This window comes from Marmota marmota, unplaced genomic scaffold (assembly GCF_001458135.2).
Source record: "Marmota marmota marmota unplaced genomic scaffold, marMar, whole genome shotgun sequence".
Taxonomy (NCBI): Eukaryota; Metazoa; Chordata; class Mammalia; order Rodentia; family Sciuridae; genus Marmota; species Marmota marmota.
Window position 1 is genome coordinate 28,065,611 of NW_026000211.1, and position 18,917 is coordinate 28,084,527.

At 41.4% G+C, this 18,917-nt stretch overlaps 2 protein-coding genes and 1 long non-coding RNA gene across 3 annotated transcripts; 1 reads left to right on the forward strand and 2 right to left on the reverse strand.

The window, feature by feature from the left end:
• Window positions 1-228: 228 nt before the first annotated feature.
• LOC125612842 lies at window positions 229-2,884 on the reverse strand. Its single transcript, XR_007343324.1, has 2 exons — window positions 2,578-2,884; window positions 229-1,348 (listed from the first exon to the last, which is right to left on the reverse strand). It is a non-coding gene; the product is annotated as an uncharacterized LOC125612842 (long non-coding RNA).
• On the forward strand, window positions 1,798-2,580 carry LOC107142668 (tripartite motif-containing protein 75-like). Its single transcript, XM_015486151.2, has one exon. The coding sequence runs from the start codon at window positions 1,859-1,861 to the stop codon at window positions 2,288-2,290; it is 432 nt and encodes a 143-aa protein (XP_015341637.1). The 5' UTR covers window positions 1,798-1,858; the 3' UTR covers window positions 2,291-2,580.
• A 12,785-nt stretch (window positions 2,885-15,669) lies between the features above and the next one.
• LOC107142669 (tripartite motif-containing protein 60-like) lies at window positions 15,670-17,974 on the reverse strand. The gene has a single exon (XM_015486152.2). The coding sequence runs from the start codon at window positions 17,366-17,368 to the stop codon at window positions 15,947-15,949; it is 1,422 nt and encodes a 473-aa protein (XP_015341638.1). The 5' UTR covers window positions 17,369-17,974; the 3' UTR covers window positions 15,670-15,946.
• Between the last annotated feature and the right edge of the window lie 943 nt (window positions 17,975-18,917).

Genomic DNA, 18,917 nt, shown 5'->3' on the forward strand with positions numbered 1-18,917 from the left:
GGAGGCCAATGCGGGAAGATAGAAAGTTCAAAACCAGTCTGAGGCCCTAAGCAACTTAGCAAGACCCTGTCTCAAAATACAAAGGTCTGGGAATGTGGTTCAGTACTTAAACACACCTGAGGTCAGTACCTGGTACAAACAAAAAAAGAAATATATATATATACCCCCCCCACACACACATACACATATACATATAAAATCATATATATTTAATATTTTATCTATCTATATATTTGAAAAATTGGTTTATTAGTCCAATATGCATTCACAAAATTTTGTTTCCAGTCTTTTTATCCATAATTTTTTTTTCCCTGGGGAAGGGCTGGAGATTGCATCTAGGGCTGATCCACTCTGTATGTGCTGTTCCAGAGTTATACTCCAGCCCTACCCCCTCAAATATTTTGGTTATTTTTGGTACTGGGGATTTATCACTGAGCTACACCTTGGCTCTTTGTATTTTTTATTTTGAGACAGAGTCTTGCTAAGTTGCTGAAGCTGGCCTCAAATTTGTAATTCTGCCTCAGCTTCCCAAGTCACAACTACAGGCATGTGCTACTGTGGCTGGACTACCCCTTAATTTTTTGAAGGGAATTCTATACTATATACAATTTTATGTTTAAATACTGCAGTATGAGTGTCTAAAGTATAGAGCCACTTTTTTTTTTTTTTTTTTTTTTAAATACTGGGGATTAAACCCAAGTACTCATGTATGCTGGTCAAGTGCTCTACTGTGGAACTTTACCCCCAATATTTTATTTGAGACAGGGTCTCTTTGAGTTGCCATGGCTGGCCTCTAACTTGTGATTCTCCTGTCACAGCCTGGCACAAGAAGATGCTACCATTCCTGGTGTGTCATTTTTCTTTTGGTACTGGGAATTGAACCCAGTGGCACTTTACCACTGAGCCACATCCCCATCCCTTTTTATTTTTTATTTTGAGACAGGGTCTTGCTTAGGGCCTTGCTAAATTACTAAATCTGGCCTTGAATTTGTAATCCTCCTTGCCTCAGCTTATCAGGTCCCTGGAATTATGGGTGTTCACCACTGCACCTACTAAAAGATTCATATTTAAATTAGGAAAAAAGGAGATATGTTTATGATTGAAATATATGCTACTCATTGCTTGATTGTATACTTTTTTTCTCTTTATGTTGAAGAAACCTTGTCAGTTGACCTGTCAGATATCCCACAGTTGGAAATTCCCTCCATGGTTGTTAATTTCCATCACTTCTCAAAGTTGTGGCTCTTTCCCAACAAAGACAACTAAACAGCCAAGGTTGAACCTGTGCGAAGGTGGTCCAGTGCCAGATGATCAGGAGTGCCCAGCGTCTTCCCCTCTGCTTCTAGAACTGAAGAGAAAAACATACAGGTGTGTAGGGCCATAGTCTCTTGGGACTCTGGCTGACTTCAGGAGAGAACGCTGAGGGGTTGCTAGCTTCTCACTTCAGAGTTCCTGGAGACCTACTGGTGTCCCGTCCGGCAGGACACATCGGCAGGACACATCAACGTGGGCAGCGAACCTAGATGGGGAGGAATGAAGGGACAAGAGACACGAAAAGTGACAGCAAGACAAAAATTCTGATCAAGCTGCAAACTTTTATTGTTCACACAGGGGTATTTATATGCTGGGGATGGGGAAGCTCTCTAATCAACAATTGCTGGTTGTGGGTGGTAAAACTGCCAGGTGCAAGATGTCTGATGATCCTGATAACCGCAGGATGCTCCAGGGACATAGGTGGCTGCAGGATGCCTCCCAGGCAGGATGTCTCCCAGGGGGCTGTCAGGCTAATCTTTGAAGGAGAATTTCCTTCTAGTCCCTGACATACTGGAAAGGGTCACCTCGGGCATCTTTATGCACCATGGCCTTTAAAGCCTTCCTGGAAGAGCTTCATACAGCAGCCAGTTGTCCCACCTGCCAGGGTTATCTAACAGATGCAGTGACTATTGAATGTGGGCACAACCTCTGTCGCTCTTGCATCTCTCAGCACTGCAAAGATCTACAGGATATCTTTCCCTGTCCTGTCTGTTTCCATCACTGCCGTACCAAGGACCTCAAAAATAACACCCAGTTTTGCCGCATAGTTCAGATTGTCATGGAGCTGCCTGACACAAGAGGTAAGAGGAGACCCCTGTGTGAGAAGCACAATGAGGTTCTGGACTTGTTCTGTGAGGAGGACTTGGAATTATTGTGTCCCCAGTGCAGAGTCTCCTCCAACCACCAGGATCACAACCTGACACCCATTAATCAAACTGCAGCTCCTTCTCAGGACGAAGCTCAAAAACCACATTAAGCTCCCCAGGGAGCAAACTGAAGGTGCTGAAATTGGGTGTGAACTACAAGTTTCAAAATGCATTAAAGTGAGATGGGAGATGGGAAATTGGAAGAAGGAATTACACACTGAATTTGAAGAACTTGGACTTCTATAGAAAGGAACATATTAAAACACACCTAAGGCTAATTATAGAAGAGACGATTGTTGAAGAAAAATTAGTTGAAAACAAAAGCCAAATTTTAGCCCACGTAGCCACATTAGAAAGCCTATTAAATGAAATAAGAGAGAAATATATACAAGCAGACCTGGATTTACTTCGAGGTATTAGAAGCATTAACAGCAGGTACAATATAAAACCCCCAGCAGGGGCTGGGGATGTGGCTGAAGCGGTGGCCCGGCATGAGTGCGGTCGGGTTCGATCCTCACACCACATATAAAGATGTTGTGTCCGCCGAAAACTAAAAAATAAATATTAAAATTCTCTCTCTCCTCTTATGAAAAAACTGCTTTTTTTTTTTTTTTTTTTAAATGAAAGACAGAGAGGGATCGGAACTCTCTATGTTGTTTTGGTCTGAAAAAATGATCAGCACATTTCAAGTAAATTTGACTTTAAGTTCTCAAACCTCCCACCCTAATCTTTAATATGAAATGATGATCTCAAACGATTCATCTCCCCAGGCATCTACTTTCTTTGCAGCTGCCTGGAATCATGAGAGATTTGAAAGTGGGAGACATTTTTGGCAAGTAGAAGTGAGAGGCACAGGTGAATGGTCCTTAGATGTGTGTAGTGAATCCTCCTCTGGAAAAGATTTGACATCAGTTTGTCCCAGCAATAGTTTCTGGCAAATTGTGCAGTCCACAGATGTATCACAAGTCCAGTTTTTCTGGATTATGAGTTGGGAGAGGTTTCATTTTATAATTTGAATAGCAGATCATGTATGTGTACTTTGACTAAAGACTTCAGAGAAACACTTGTGCCTTTTTTCTCTATTGAATGTTCCTCAGAATCTCTTACAATCACTATTGTCAGAGAGGAATTAACTATTGTCAGGAATTATGAACTGGCCTGGAGGACCATTTCCTATGTTTATATTTTATTTTATGCTCTTGTAGGGTACTTGTAATAAAGGTTTTGACTCCACTTTGTTGTCTGGCTGTTAACCTTTCAGGAACCTCCCTTTTGCTCCACACCAGGCACCAGGGCAAAACAGAAAGTCTAGGTGCTCCCTATTTGGGCACAGGTAGGAGGTCTAAACCTTCACACCAGCCCACGCTGTGATCTCCATAACAACCCCATTGAGTCTTCTTTCCCTCCTTCCTTCCTTCCTTCCTTCCTTTTCTTTCTTTCTTTCCACCTTAATCTCCCCATAACCGTTTTGGGAATAATTTGTCATGCTTTGTTTGTGGCATCATCTGTCCTTTCATGGTGCTGGGGATTGAACCTAGTGCCTCACACATGCTAGGCAAGTGCTCTGCCACTGAGCTCCAGCTCCAGCCCCCTTCTTATTTTTTGAGAGAGGGTCTTGCTAAGTTGCTGAGACTGGACTTGAACTTGCTAACTGGCTCCAGTGTCTGACAAGAGTGCACTTTAGCTCTGCTGCTTTGTATTGCATTTGCTGAGTTCTGCAGAGGATGTTAGAGATTTAACAGATATACAGATTCTCTCTGGCCTTGGCACTGAGAATTGATCCCAGGGACACTGAGCAACGTCCCTAGTACTTTTTCAAAATTTGAGTCAGGGTCTTGCTAAGTTGCTGAGGCTGGCCTTGAACTTGCGATCCTCCTACCTTAGACTCCCAAATTGCTGAGATTATAGGTATGTACCATAGCTCCCGGCTTTGATCTATGAAGTTTCTATAACACTTGGAATTTGGGGGCAAGAATATGGATTCAGGTCTGTCATGTGTCTCTAGGTCCTATATCAGTTCAGATCTCTGTCTGGCTTTGAACTAACTTTGTGTCTAGATTCCTCCCTAAATGTGACTAGATTCCTCCCTAAGTGTGACTAATGTAGAATCTAATGGGAGAATCTAACCTGTGACTGATTGGCACTGGCTCTTGTTCTATAGAGCACCTGGGTGTTAGAATATACCCTGTTTCATATGTGGGCTCATTATGAAGTCACTTATGTCAAGCAAGAATAGTCAATATGTGAAAAGCCATCACTATTCAATTATTTCTTTTTTTATATATATATTTTTGTGGTGCTGGACATTGAACCAAGGACTCACATGCTAAGCAAGTGCTCTACATGCCAGGCACACTGATGCACCCCTATTATCCTGGTGACTCAGGAGGCTGAAGCTGGAGGATTGTAAATTTAAGACAGACTTGGCAACTTAGCAAGACCCTCATCAATTTAGTGAGACCCTGTCTCAAAATAGAAAAAATCTGGGGATGTAGCTCAGTGGTGAATCACTCCTGAGTTCTACCCCTAGTACCACAAAAAGAAAAAAGATTCATTGGAGACACTCATTTAAAACACAGGTATTGGGGCTGGGGATGTGGCTCAAGCGGTGGCGCGCTCGCCTGGCATGCGTGCGGCCCGGGTTCAATCCTCAGCACCACATACAGCCATACAGCGAAGATGTTGTGTCCGCCGAAAACTAAAAAAAAATAAATATTAAAAATTCAAAAATAAAATAAAATAAAATAAAACACAGGTATGCTGATAAAGGAGTTTATACAAAGGGTCATTGATTCACACTTGGTACAAGATTCTTTCACCTGTAATCCAAGCAATTTGAAGTTAGGCAAGAGGATTGCAAGTTTGAGGCCAGACTAGGCAACTTGGTGAGATCTTGTTTCAAAATAAATAAAAAGGGCTGAAACACCCCTGGGTTCTATCTCCAGTACCAAAGGGGGAATTTTTTTCTCTCTTATTTGGTTAAATTTCTGAACATTAGTAAATTAAAAGCACCTCTATCCCCGACACTGTCAAGAAATACCTTTGACTCAACATCCCAATGTGAAGATGAGCTTAACATCTTTTGGACATTATTGGATTCTGGAGACAATATAAAATTTGTTTAAGGGGCTGTTGATATAGCTCAGTAGGAAAGTGTTAATACATGTGAGGCCCTAGGTTCAATCCTGAGTACACCCCAAAAGTTTTTTTTTTTTTTTGCTTAAGGCCATTTGTGCTGTTATTTACAAATCAGTCCACTTTTAATGTCCGGCCCCCAAGGCTCTAGAATCTTCCAGAATCTGGATTGCAATTTTGTCTGACAGAACCTGTTCTGCCTGGGAGACTTGGAATAAAGAATTCTCTGGTGTCGGGTGCACATCTGGATTCTAGCAACTCGGGAGCCTAAAGCAGGAAGATTGCAAATTCAAGGCCAGCCTTGACCCTGTCTCAAAAAGGGTTGGGGATATAGTCTAGTAGTAGAAACCCCTTGAGTTAAATTCCTAGTACCAATAAATAAATAAATATATTAAAAATAAATTTAAAATTTCAGAAGTCAACTGAAAAGAGAGAAGAATCCTGGGAATCATCCATATCTGAGGATACTGAGAGAGTTAAGTAATCTGCTAAGCTGAGAAGATGTAGTACGATACCAGTCAGCAAGTTCCTGAAAAATCTGAGAAAACTGAAATTCTGACAGAATGCATACTAGTGTATTTGGACACCAGATCACTGATTAAAATTTAAAAAAGAGTTTCAGAGCCATGGTAGAGTCAAATGACAGACTAAATATTACAGGTAGAGAAAGAGACACTCTTTCCTGAAGTCTCTTAGTCTACAGGATGTATTTAACATGGAACATTTGTTTGTTTTGAAGGCAGGGTCATGGGAAACATAAAGTGGCTCTCAATTTCATTTTAGAGATATTACATATAATTTCTGCACCACATCACAAATCAAGAAAAGGATCAGCCTCCAAGAAGTACTATCTGGCACTATTTTAAATAATTGGTGTCTATTAACTCACTAATCTTCATAGCATTAGTACTGTAACTTTTTTTTTTTTTTTGGTGATGCTAGGGATTAAACCCAGGATTTTGCACATGCTAGGCAAGTGCTCACCACTAAGTCACATCCCCTGTTATGGTGTGAACTGATAAATTCAATCAATAAGAGTGTAAGTTATAGAGTATAGATTAGTAAAAAAGATAGATTATAGATATAAGATTTTGATAAGTGAAATAAGACAATTATAAAGCAAGAACAGTCAGGCCTAAGACCCATTTTGCTGCCTTCTATAAAAAACTGTTATAAGAGCTGTTTCTGAGAAACTGAAATGAAAGCTGTTTTCTTATAAAAATTGTTTTTCTGTACTTTGTACCCCACAAATTTTACCCTACTCAGGGTACAGCGGTGGTCATGGCAAGCTACATCCTGGGTTTGAATGCCCTTGTGGGTCTACTTGACTTTGAAGTAGATTCTCGCCCCACCCAAATTCAGGATACAACTTTCTAGCACCAGCTTGAACCCGGGATTGTGGTCAACTGAACTGTAAAGCTAATGCTTTTTTAGCTTCTGTTTATCACTTGCTTGCTGACTGGAAAATTCCAGTCCTGCCTAGAGCCCACAGGTCCCACTTATTAATATTTTAATTTCTGTGATTGGCTAGTTTACATGCCAATAAGCAAGTCACTGAGTTGTGGGTTTTGTGTTTATATTCTCCTTGGATGCACCAGGAAGCTGCAGTCCTCTCACAGAGCTTGAATCTCTACAGGTGGGTGACAGTCTCTGGCCAGGTAAATAAAGCTTGCTTTTGATTTAAAATTTGAATTTAGGGCTGGGGATGTGGCTCAAGCAGTAGCGCGCTCGCCTGGCATGCATGCGGCCCGGGTTCGATCCTCAGCACCACATACAAACAAAGATGTTGTGTCCGCCGATAACTAAAAAATAAATATTAAAATCCTCTCTCTTTCTCTCTTTAAAAAAATAAAAAATAAAATTTGAATTTAAAGTGCTTTCTGGATTGGCTCCGCATAATACCCCAGGCCAGTACTTTAACTATCTTATAGCCAGGCCTGAACTCAATCTGCTTCTAAGTATTTATACCAGTTGATCTAGTTAAAGATCTTAAATTATTATTATTATTTTTGGGTACCAGAGATTGAACTCAGGGGCACTCGACCACTGAACCATATCCCAGCCCTGTTTTGTATTTTATTTAGAGACAGGGTCTCACTGAGTTGCTTAGCGCTTCACTTTTGTTGAGGTTGGCTTTGAACTCGCAAACTCCTGTCTCAGCCTCCTGAGCCACTGAGATTACAGGCATGGGTCACCATGCTCAGCTTCAATTACTATTTTTGTTGTTGGTGGCAGTATTGGGGATTGAATCCAAGGGCACTTTACCACTGAGCTATATCTCCAGTCTTTTTTTTTTTTTTTTAATTATTTTTATTTTGAGACAGGGTCTTACTAAGCTACCTCGTTTGGCACTGAATATACACAATCCTTCTGCTCAGCCTCCTGAGTTGCTGGAATTACCTGTGTGCACCACTACACCTGGTGAAAGATTCCTATTCTTTGCCTCTATAGGAATCCTCTCCCCTAAGTGTCAGAATTTCCAACTTTATGCTGAATTTTTCTGCTGGGATTTCCCTGCAGTGGCTCCAATATCCCAATATGGCCTATATTTGACTTTGCTTTCTCCCCACATCTACTCTTTTATAGTGTTTCCTACCTCAGGAGAGGTATTTTATTTTTCATTTGCATCATTTTAGATCAGGTACACGTAATTTCTCATCTGCACTACTGCAGCAGCCTCCCATCTGGCCTCCCAACATCCTTCTCCAACTCACTCTTAGGATAAATGTCAAAGAAAGCCTCAAGAGAAGACACCTTCTAGGTTTGTGAAGAAAACCCTGTGGTCTTTGGTTGAGTCCTTTTCTGCCCTGCATCCCCCACCACACACAAGCACCTTCTGTAATACTCTATATTCTTCAATGGAGACATACACATGGCTTTGGGCTGTTTCATTTGGGATCTTTGGTGGTTAATTGTATTAACCAGCTTCATATGATTATAACAAAATACCTGAGGCAATTAATGTAAGCATATTTAGCATATGGTTCTTCAAGTTCCACTCCAAGATTGAGTAGCATCGTTATTTTGGGCCTCAGGAGAGGTGCTAGATAACAATGGTGGGGAGCATGTGTTGGAGAAAACTTCTCATAGGATGAGCTAGGAAGCAGAAACGACTCAGAGGGGGGCTGGGGATGTGGCTCAAGCGGTAGTGCGCTCTCCTGGCATGAGTGCTGCCCGGGTTCGATCCTCAGCATCACATACAAAGATGTTGTGTCTGCCGAAAACTAAAAAATAAATATTAAAAAATTCTCTCTTAAAAAAAAAAAAAAACACTCAGAGGAAGAGCCTGGGGTTCCATTTTCCCTTCCAAGGGCATGTCCCCTCCTGCAACCTAAGGACCTTCCAGTAGGGCTTAAATGTTCTTAAATATTCATAGAATCCTTGGGGGACACTCATGCAAACCAAATTAATATTTTTCTTCTTTTCCAATTTTTAGTTTCTTCAGACTAGGATCCAGAGAACTCAATCACTAAACAACTTTCACAGAATTCTTCCTTGCCCTAAGGTTATGCTCATTTTCTGAGTGTCTAGGTAATTTGACCGCTCTCCAAAATAACACAGGGGAATGGTAGAAGATTCTACCTATGTCTTATAGTTTGGTTATGAGCTGTTCCTCAAAATCTCCAGTGTTAATTCAGGAATGTTGGGAGGTGAATTTATTGGATTGTGACAGCTGGACCTAATCAGTTCACCCTGATAGTTTGAGTGGACTATCAGGGTGGTAACTAGGCAGGCAGGACATGGCTGGAGAAGGTGGGTCACTGGGGGGTGTGCCCTGGAAGGGTGCCTTCTTGCAGTCCCTTTCCCTCTCTGTATCCAGTGCTCCTCGACCACACCCTTTTGCCATAATATTCTGCCTCACCTTGAGCCCAGAGCAATGGGGTCAACCCACCAAGGACTAAACTTCTGAAAGTGAGACAAAAGGAACTTTCCTTCCTCTTAATTGTTCTTGTGGAGCATTTTGGTCACAGCAATGAAAAGCTAACACACCATGATTGAAACTTTTTCAAAGATTTTGACATTTATTTGCTTTATTCTCACTATGAAAAGGAATATTCCCTACTTAAAAACAGATCTCAACACTGAGGGGGTAGATTTATGGCCATATCAAGGACACACAGCTTGCTTTAGGACTCTGGGAGACTGAATGTGAAGGGTTATGAGGACATTGGAGAAAGGTGTGACAAGAAAAGTGGTTACCACCTGTGTGCCAACGCCATGTTCAAAGAGCTAGCAGGGTTTGAACTATGAACCAGGAATATATAGTCTTTTTTTTTAAGAGTTTTTTAATATTTATTTTTCAGTTTTCGGTGCACACAACATCTTTATTTTATTTTTATGTGGTGCTGAGGATTGAACCCAGTGCCGCACACATTCCAAGCGAGCGCTTTACTGCTTGAGCCACATCCCCAGCCCCATCTTTTTTCTTTCTTTAAGGTCAGATCTTGCTATGTTGCTCAGGTTAGCCTCAGACTTCTGAGCTCAAGTAATCTTTCTGCCTCAGCCTCCTGAGTACTGGGACTACAGGTGTGTGTCACCACATCTTGAGTGAAGCGTCATTAAAGTAATGTATAAACCTTAATTAAACTGATTTCAGGAAATCTTCTGCTTTTCCCCTTAAAATGACTATTCTGAATTTTCTGTGAAAGAGATCACACATAGCTATCACCATCATTTTCTGGTGTTTTGTCCTTTCAGTGAGGTTATAGTTCCCAGAAACTTTTTTTTTCCCCTCAGAATTGAAATTAAAAAAAAACAAAACTTTTTTCCACATATTTTATTGGTGTATTATAGTTGCATGTAATTGTGGGATTTATTGTTTCATATTTGTACATGCACACAATATAACAATATAATTTGGCCAATATCATTCCCTAGTATTTCCGCTTTCCCTTCCTTCCTCCCTACCCCTGGTTCCTTTCCTCGATTCTACTGATCTCTCTTAAATTTTCATGATATCACAGAAATTGCTAGATCCTTATTGGCACACAATGTTATTCAGGCTTTGAAGAACCAGGTATTTATTCCAATCTTCAGCGTGACTTTCTTTCAACTGTCCTTCCATAAAATCTAAGCCGGCTGTTTAATGTTCTCTGAGCCCGTGATCATTGTTACTATTGAGCACTAGATGGTGCTCTAAATCCACGTTTATGCAGGGCACACAGGTGCTGGCCTGTAATTCCAGGGATTCCAAAGGATGAAGCAGGAGGATTGCAAATTTCAGGCTAGCCTCAGCAGTTCAGCGAGAACTTGTCTCAAAACAAAAAATTTAAAAAGGGCCGTGGATATAGTTAAGTGGTAAAGTGCCTCTGGGTTCAATCCCCAGTACCAAAAATAAAAAGAATTTCCAGATTTGCCATGATACTACAGTTGGTATATTGCAACCATTTTAGTGTTAGTGGGAGCCCCAAGTCAAAATTTACCTTGGGGCTGGAGAAATAGCTCAGTTGATAGAGTGCTTGCCTTGCATGTATAGGAGTTCAATTCCCATCAACACACACACACTTACTTGCCTTGAATCTGCAATGTTATTATTCAGGATGCATTTGAGGAGTGTCTGGAGAGGGTAGTCCATCTCCACTGGGTCCATGTGCCTCCACCTGGAGCAGGATGGACCCTGATGCCTTGTCTACAGTCACTGGCCTACAGTCTGGTACTATGGAATTCTGACCAGCACTGGGCCTCAATGGCATATACTGTTTGGGACCCACAGCCATGTGTGTCCACATTCTTGTTCTTCCCCTATGTGGACAATCACTGCGTTGTGCTGATTGGGTGGGAGGAGGGAGGAGAAAGGAGGTGGGCAGTCCCTTTGCCACCACAGCCACTGCAATGCTAGATCATACCCGGAAACCTAAAGCTACAGCGACCAAGGCCCATGATGCTATGATCTGCCTGCTACTGTCATCTCCTATGGCCTGAGACCACTGCAGCCAGGAGGGGTGATGTTAGGCTGGAACATAAGGAACATAAGTACATTTTACTGGGGCTGCAGTCTCTGCAAGGTGTTGCGCTTGATCCAGAGATCAAGTTTGCGTGCTAGCCTGGGGAAGGGACCAATGAGTTCTGCCCAGTGTTGATTATTTCCTGGCCCAGCACTGAGTACCAAGGAAAAGTCCTCCACTCACATCTGTCTTATCAGTAGATAAGTCTTTCTCCATGCTGTGCCTGATGTGGATGTTGGAAGCCATTCCTTGATCACCAAGGCTGATGCTGAGGACACAATACAGGTGCATCATGTGGCCAGCAGTGCTGCAGTCTGAAATACCAGTCTGGCTCCCTGAAGTCAAGATTTTTACCTGGCTCTGGGGAGGCTCTAGAGGCTTTGTCTATAGGTACTGGACCAAGGGCCATGGCACTCTGCCCATCACTGGGCTTTACTATGATGGGCCTGATACTGAGCTCTAAGTCTAAGGCCTGTGGTGGTTTTTTTTTTTCTTTTTTTTTGGGGGGGGGGTAGGTAGGGGATAGTGGGATTGAACCCAGGAGAGCCACATCCAAAGTCCTTTTTATATTTTATTCAGAGATAGCTAAATTGCTGGGGCTGGCTTTGAACTCATGATCCTCCTGCCTGCTTTCTGAGCCACTGGGATTATAAGTGTGTGCCTACCAGCTAAGGCCTGTGTTTAATTGCCCCTCCCTTCTCCAGGTCAAAGGGGTCTTTCTGCACACTGCAATCTGTCGAATTGGGGCACGGGTGACTCAAGCAATTATTTTCCTTTCTTCACTGTGTTTTCCTTTCAGAGCTGAAAGGATCAGACCTAGGGTCTCCTGGGCAGGTACTCTACCACCAAGCTACACCCCAGTCCCAAATATTTCTATTTGTTCCTTTTTGTAGTGCTGGGGCTCAAACTCAGGGCCTCACACAGGCTAGCAAACATTCTGTCACTTAAGCTATACTTTAGCCCAAATATTCCTATTTTTTTTCTTTTTTGTGGTACTACGGGTTTGAGCCACTGGCTACATTCCCAACCCCTATTTTTGAACCAGGGTCTCATTAAGTTGCCTGGGCTGATCTTGAACTCGAGATCCTCCTGCCTGGCCTCCCTTGTTGTAGTGATGTGCCACCACTTTAGCAAATTTTAAGAGATAATCTTTCATCATAATGGGATGGAATTAGCAATTAGTAACAAAAAGAATTCTGGAAATTTCCAAATTCTGGAGAGAAAACACAGCCCTGCCCCAGTATTGCAACAAAACAAAAAATAAAACTTTTTTTGTTGAGACACAGTCTCATTGTATTGCTCAGGCTGTCCTCTAACTCTAGGGCTTAAGTGATCCTCCTGCCTCAGCCTCATAAGCAGCTGGGCCTATAAGCACACCCCAGATCTAGCTCTTGGTGGACACCTGTAATTCCAGACTTAGGAGGCTGAAGCAGGAGGATCCAAAGCTTGAGGCCAGTCTGGGCAATTTAGTGAGATCCGATATCAAAATTAGGACTAGGTATGAAGTTCAGGGGTAGAGTGCCCCTGGGTTCCATCCCCAGTAACACATACACAGTCCCCTACATGGGTGCACACCAGACATGGTGGTACAAGCCTGTAATCCAAGCTATACAGAAAGTTGAGACCAGAGGATTTCAAATTGGAGGCCAGCCTGGGCAATTTAGCTTTCTCAAAATAAATTTGGGTTAGGGATATAGCCAGTGGTAGAGCACTTGCCTAAGTACCCCAGTACTGCAGAAACAAAACAAAAGCCAGGAGTGTGGTGTACCTCTGTAATCCCAACTAGCTGGTAGGCTGAGGATTGGGAATTTGAGACCAGCCTGGGCAATTTAGGGAGCCCTTGTCTGAAGATACATTGGGCTGGGATGTAGCCCAGCAGTTGAGTGCGCCTAGGTTCAATCCCTAGAATGGCTGCAGAGTGAATATTCAGGGATAAATCTGACAAAAAGATGTGCTTTTGAACGCCATTGGCTTGGGAGGCTGAGGTAAGAGGATCAAAGCCAGCCTCAGCAACTTAGCAAGACCCTGTTTCTAAATAAAATACTTTTAAAAAGCTTGTGATCCTGGCACCAAAACAGGCTGGTAGACCAATGGTACAGAATAGAGGACAGAGACAAATCCACAAAATTACAACTACCTTATATTAGACAAAGGTGCTAAAAACATGCAATGGAGAAAGGATAGCATCTTCAACAAATGGTGCTGGGAGAACTGGAAATCTATATGCAACAAAATGAAATTGAATCCCCATCTCTCACCATGCACAAAAGTCAACTCAAAATGGATCAAGGAGCTAGGAATCAGACCAGAGACTGTATCTAATAGAAGATAAAGTTGGCCCTGATCTTCATCACGTGGGACTAGGCCCCAATTTTCTTAATAAGACACCTATAGCACAAGACTTAAAACCAAGAATCAACAAATGGGACTAATTCAAACTAAAAAGTTTTTTCTCAGCAAGAGAAATAATATGCGAGGTGAATAGGGAGCCTACAACCTGGGAACAAATTTTTACCCTCAAACATCAGATAGAGCTCTGCCGCAGTCTGGCTGGGCACAAATGCCGCAGTCTGGCTGGGCACACAATCACGAGCCACCACACAGCTTGTAGATTCAAACAGCAACTCTTTATTCCCGAACTCACACCAGCCGTCTACAATCACGTTCTGGGGAAATCCACGTTCTCTGCCCAAATCCACCTCCACTGGGCTTCTATCTCCAAAATATACTGTCTGAATCCCGTGAGAACTCAAGGGGAACTCAGGCAGCAGGATACGCCCTATTCCCAGCAGGAATAATCTTAAACCTTAAACCTGGAACTTAACCGGGAAAGCCCTAAACCCGATTACCTTAAACCGGGAACACCCTAATCCGCCTTGGTCCTTGAGCAAGGTCACCTACATTCAATGTCACTGCAACATGGGGTACGCTGGCAAGGAAATTGTCATACCCACTTGGCTAATGGCTCCCAGCAGAGCTCTAATCTCTAGAGTATACAAAGAGCTCAAAAAGTTAAACAACACAAAAGCAAATAACCCAAACAACAAATGGGCCAAGGACTTGAACAGAAACTTCTCAGAAGAGGATATACAATCAATCAACAAATACATGAAAAAATGCTCACCATCTCTAGCAATCAGAGAAATGCAAATTAAAACTACTCTAAGATACCATCTCACTCCAATAAGAATGGCAGCCATTATGAAGTCAAACAACAAGTGCTGGCGAGGATGATGTGGGGAAAAAGGTACACTCATATATTGCTGGTGGGACTGCAAATTGGTGCAGCCAATTTGGAAAGCAGTATGGAGATTCCTTGGAAAGCTGGGAATGGAACCACCATTTGACCCAGCTATTCCCCTTCTCAGACTATAACCAAAAGACCTAAAAAGGGCTGGGGATGTGGCTCAAGTGGTAGCGCGCTCACCTGGCATGCGTGCGGCCCGGGTTCGACCCTCAGCACCACATACAAACAAAGATGTTGAGTCCGCCGAAAACTAAAAAATAAATATTAAAAAAAAACCCAAGACCTAAAAAGAGCATACTACATGGACACAACCATATCAATGTTTATAGCAGCACAATTCACAATAGCTAGAATGTGGAACCAACCTAGATGCCCTTCAATAGATGAATGAATTTAATAAAATGTGGCATTTATACACAATGGAATATTACTCAGCACTAAAAAATAATAAGATCATGGCATTTGCAGGCAAATGGAAGGCATTAGAGCAGATTATGCTAAGTGAAGTTAGCCAATCCCTAAAAAACAAATGTCTTCTCTGATATAAGGGGGGGTGACTCAAAATAGGATAGGGAGGAAGAGCATGAGAAGACTACCACTAAATAGGGAAGAGAGGTGGGGAGGGAAAAAGAGGGGGAAGGGGAGTTGCATGGAAGATGGAAGGAAAACCTCATTGTTAATACAGAATACATATATGATGTTGTGATAAGAAAAAAAACTGTCATATTAGATTGGATAGAGAGAAATGATGGGAGAGGAGGGGAGGAGTAGGGGGAATAGGAAGGGCAGCAGAATAGAATAGACATTATGATTGATGTATGTACATCCCATGTATGTATTATGTGTCAAAATACATTCTGCTGTCATGTATGACTTAAAAAAAAAAAAAAAGCCTGTGATCCCAGCAGCTCAGGTTAGCCTCAGCAACACAGGTAGTAAAACCTGGCCTAAAAAAAAAAAAAAAAAGTGAAGGACCCCTGGGATCCATCCCCAGCACTGCAAGCTAACAAGACTAAAAACATGACTCAAAAATATAGGGGTAAACAGATAAAAGTTGAAAATGGTGACCTTTACAGAGCAGGTATGGTCCCTGCATGGTTATGTTTGCATTTAAAAGCTTTATTTTTCTTATAGGGGAAATATGTAGGCAAATACCAGGAAAAAAAAATCCAATTCACTTTTATTAACAACCATTGAAGTAATACTTTCCAAAGTAATACATTTTTTCCCAAATATTTTAGAATTTCTAAAGCACTTCCCAATTAGACCCCATAATATGCCTATAAATCAGGAACTACATTTTTATGAACTGACTTAAAATTTTATATGAAATAATAGTTTTTTTATAGTAAAAACATTTTTTAAAAAAGCAACTGTCAACAAGATTCACTGGCTCAGTTATGTCCACTAACTGAAAGAAAAAGAAATCTTCGAATACATCACCAATCAGAATCGGTTACTGTACAGATTTTAAGAGGTTTTGAGTCAGTTCCAGTGCAGAAATAAGGCCAAAGCGTTTCTGTAAAATCATCATCAAAAGTATAGAGAAGAGCTCTATCATCCATATTATAAAAGGAAACCTCACCCATTTCGGAGTCTAAAAAAACACCAATCTTACTAGGTGTAACTTTTGGGAGAATACTAATTTCCTCAGAACCCAATGCAACATAATTAGTCTGACTACAATGCCCAATTCCCCATAATCCATCCTGTACTACAACTGTTTTTCTTTGAATCTTCCTTCTTCTATAAAGAGTGTGTTTACAGACACCCACAATCCATTCAGGCTTGTCTTTCACTTCTACCTGCCAGTACTGTCTGCCAGAATGAAATCCCTCAGAACCTAGAACAGCTGGGCAGAGATAAAATCTTCTGGAATGATCAGGTCTTATTTTTATACTTCCATACTGCACACTTTTTCTGTCTTCAGAGATAATAAGGTTCCGATGGGCTGTTTCAGGATCTAGAACTATATCTACGTGAAATTGCTTGATAATTCTACTTAGGCCAGAATATTGTGGAGGAAGCTGGTAAACATAATCTTTTAATTTGAATGAAAAAGTTTCAGGGCATTTTGAGGTTTCATATCTGTGGTAGATACTCTTAACATTTTCCAGTAATTTCACTTCTGATTTTACATATTTGCTCTCTATCTCCTTCAACAGATATTTTAATGAGGAGGCATGATCTGAAAGCTGTGTCAAGTTTTCCTGCAGTTTCTCTGAAATATCCATCTCTTCATCTTGTAGTTGCCTATGAGCAGTCTCATGCTCGTTTTGGAGAAACAATGCAATTTGTTCAAATTCAGATTTGAGCTCTTCTCTCCTACGTTCTACCTTTTTCTTCACTTCCAGGGATTTTCTACTTTGCATACTAATCGTTTTTTCAATTTGTTCCACTCTCTCCTTCCATGGGTCAATGTAGCACTCCAATTTTTCCCTGTGATAGAGGGCAGCCTTCTTTACGGGCCAAATAGTGTGATGCTGGTGATCAATGGAGAAACGGCACTGCGGACATAAAACCTCTAGGTCTTTCTGACAGAAAAAAGTCAGAGCTTGTTTGTGCTTCTCACATATAAACTTTCCTTCCTGTCTTTTTCTCTTGCTTCTTCGTAATGGGAGTAGCTTAGCAATTTCAGTCAAGTTACTCAGCTGGTAATTCTGCCTGAACTTCCTTTCTGGACAGTGAAAGTGGCATAAAGGGCAGGGGAAACTATTCTTTAGATCCTTCCAGCACACACTGATGCAGGACAGGCAGAAGTTATGCCCACAATGGATTGTCACTGGGTTTTTCAAGCACTTCAGACAGATGGGACAGTTAGCCTCCTTGTGGAGGTCTGCCAGGACAGTTGTAAACTCCATAAGCCTTGGATAAACAAAGGTGGTGGACAAAGTAGTATTTCCTTCAGGAGGGCCTCTCTCTATAGGGCTCAAGACCTGGTAAGCAGTAGAAATCTTCCCTTATAACTTCAAAACTGACTAGCTTTTGGTTCTATTGCCTCAGCTCGCTGATGGCAGCCTTTAAAAACCTGTTTAGCCTTCTGTGACTTACCCCCCAGAATCTACTACCAATTATGCTCCTGAGCCTACAACCTATTGCATATTAGCGCATATTAGCTGGGTGGCTGCTCTTCCCACTCAATGATCTGAAGTCAAGCTTAAGACTTTTCTTGTTCAAAAGAAGTAACCTTGGTTCACAATCAGGAATCCTTCCTATGGGTGAGAAAAGACGCTTAAATTAAAAATTTGTTCTATAATCATCAATGCATTAAAACATTCACATGGAATAAGCCAATTCCAAAAAGCCAAAGGCCAAATGTTCTCTCTGATATGCTGATGCTGACTCATGATAGGCAGCAGAGAGGGAGGAGTGAAGGGAATAGGCAAGACAGTAGAATGAATCAAGACATCACTTTCCTATGTTCATATATGAAATACTCGATCAGTGTACTCCACATCATGTACAACCACAAAAAGGGCAAGTTATATTCCATGGATATATGTCAAAATACATTCTACTGTCAGTGTAACTAAAAAGAACAAAAAGAACAACAACAACAAAAAACCCCATTCACATGGGAATCATAAATTAATGCAAAAATTATGGGGTGGAAATTCTTGGAAATACAAGGTATTCACATTTCAAATTCACCCCACATACTACTTATTAAAAACCACAACAAAAAATTCAGGACAAACTAACCTTAGATGTTTTCTGATACACCACACACACTGCCTATATAATATTCTTGCCCAAAATATTTAGCCTCATCTAATTATGAGAAAATTAGTCTAATTCAGATTACGGAGCATTCTATAAGACAACTATTATGTATTCTTAAAAAAAGATGTCAATGGCACGAAAAGAAACAAAGTTCTACACTTAAGAAGACTAGAGAAACAGCCCAGTCTGGTGCAGTGGCACAGGCCTATAATCCCAGGGACGCAGGAAGCTAAAACATAAAGATTAAAAGTTCAAGGCCAGTCTCAGCAACAGTCTCAAAAATAAAGTAATAAAAAGGGCTAGGATATAGCTGCATGGAAAAGTGCCTTTGGGTTCAATTCTTGGTACTAGTAAAATAAAATAAAATAAAATAAATTAGGGGTAGGGATGTAGTTCAGAGGTGAGGCACCCCTGGGGTCAATCCCCAGCACAGGGAAAATTTTTTTAAAAAAAATTTAATTTAAAAAGGATTGGGGGGCTGGGGATGTGGCTCAAGCGGTAGCGCGCTCACCTGGCATGCATGCGGCCCGGGTTCGATCCTCAGCACCATGTACAAACAAAGATGTTGTGTCCGCCAATAACTAAAAAATAAATATTAAAATTCTCTCTCTCTCTCTCTCTCTCTGTCTCTCTCTCTCTCCCCCCCCCTCTCTTAAAAAAAAAAAAAAAAAAAACTCTGGTTGCCTA

Bases quoted from the DNA above. Each gene is read 5' to 3' on its own strand.
- LOC107142668 (XM_015486151.2), top strand. From the start codon at position 1,859: ATGGCCTTTAAAGCCTTCCTGGAAGAGCTTCATACAGCAGCCAGTTGT.
- LOC107142669 (XM_015486152.2), bottom strand. From the start codon at position 17,368: ATGGAGTTTACAACTGTCCTGGCAGACCTCCACAAGGAGGCTAACTGT.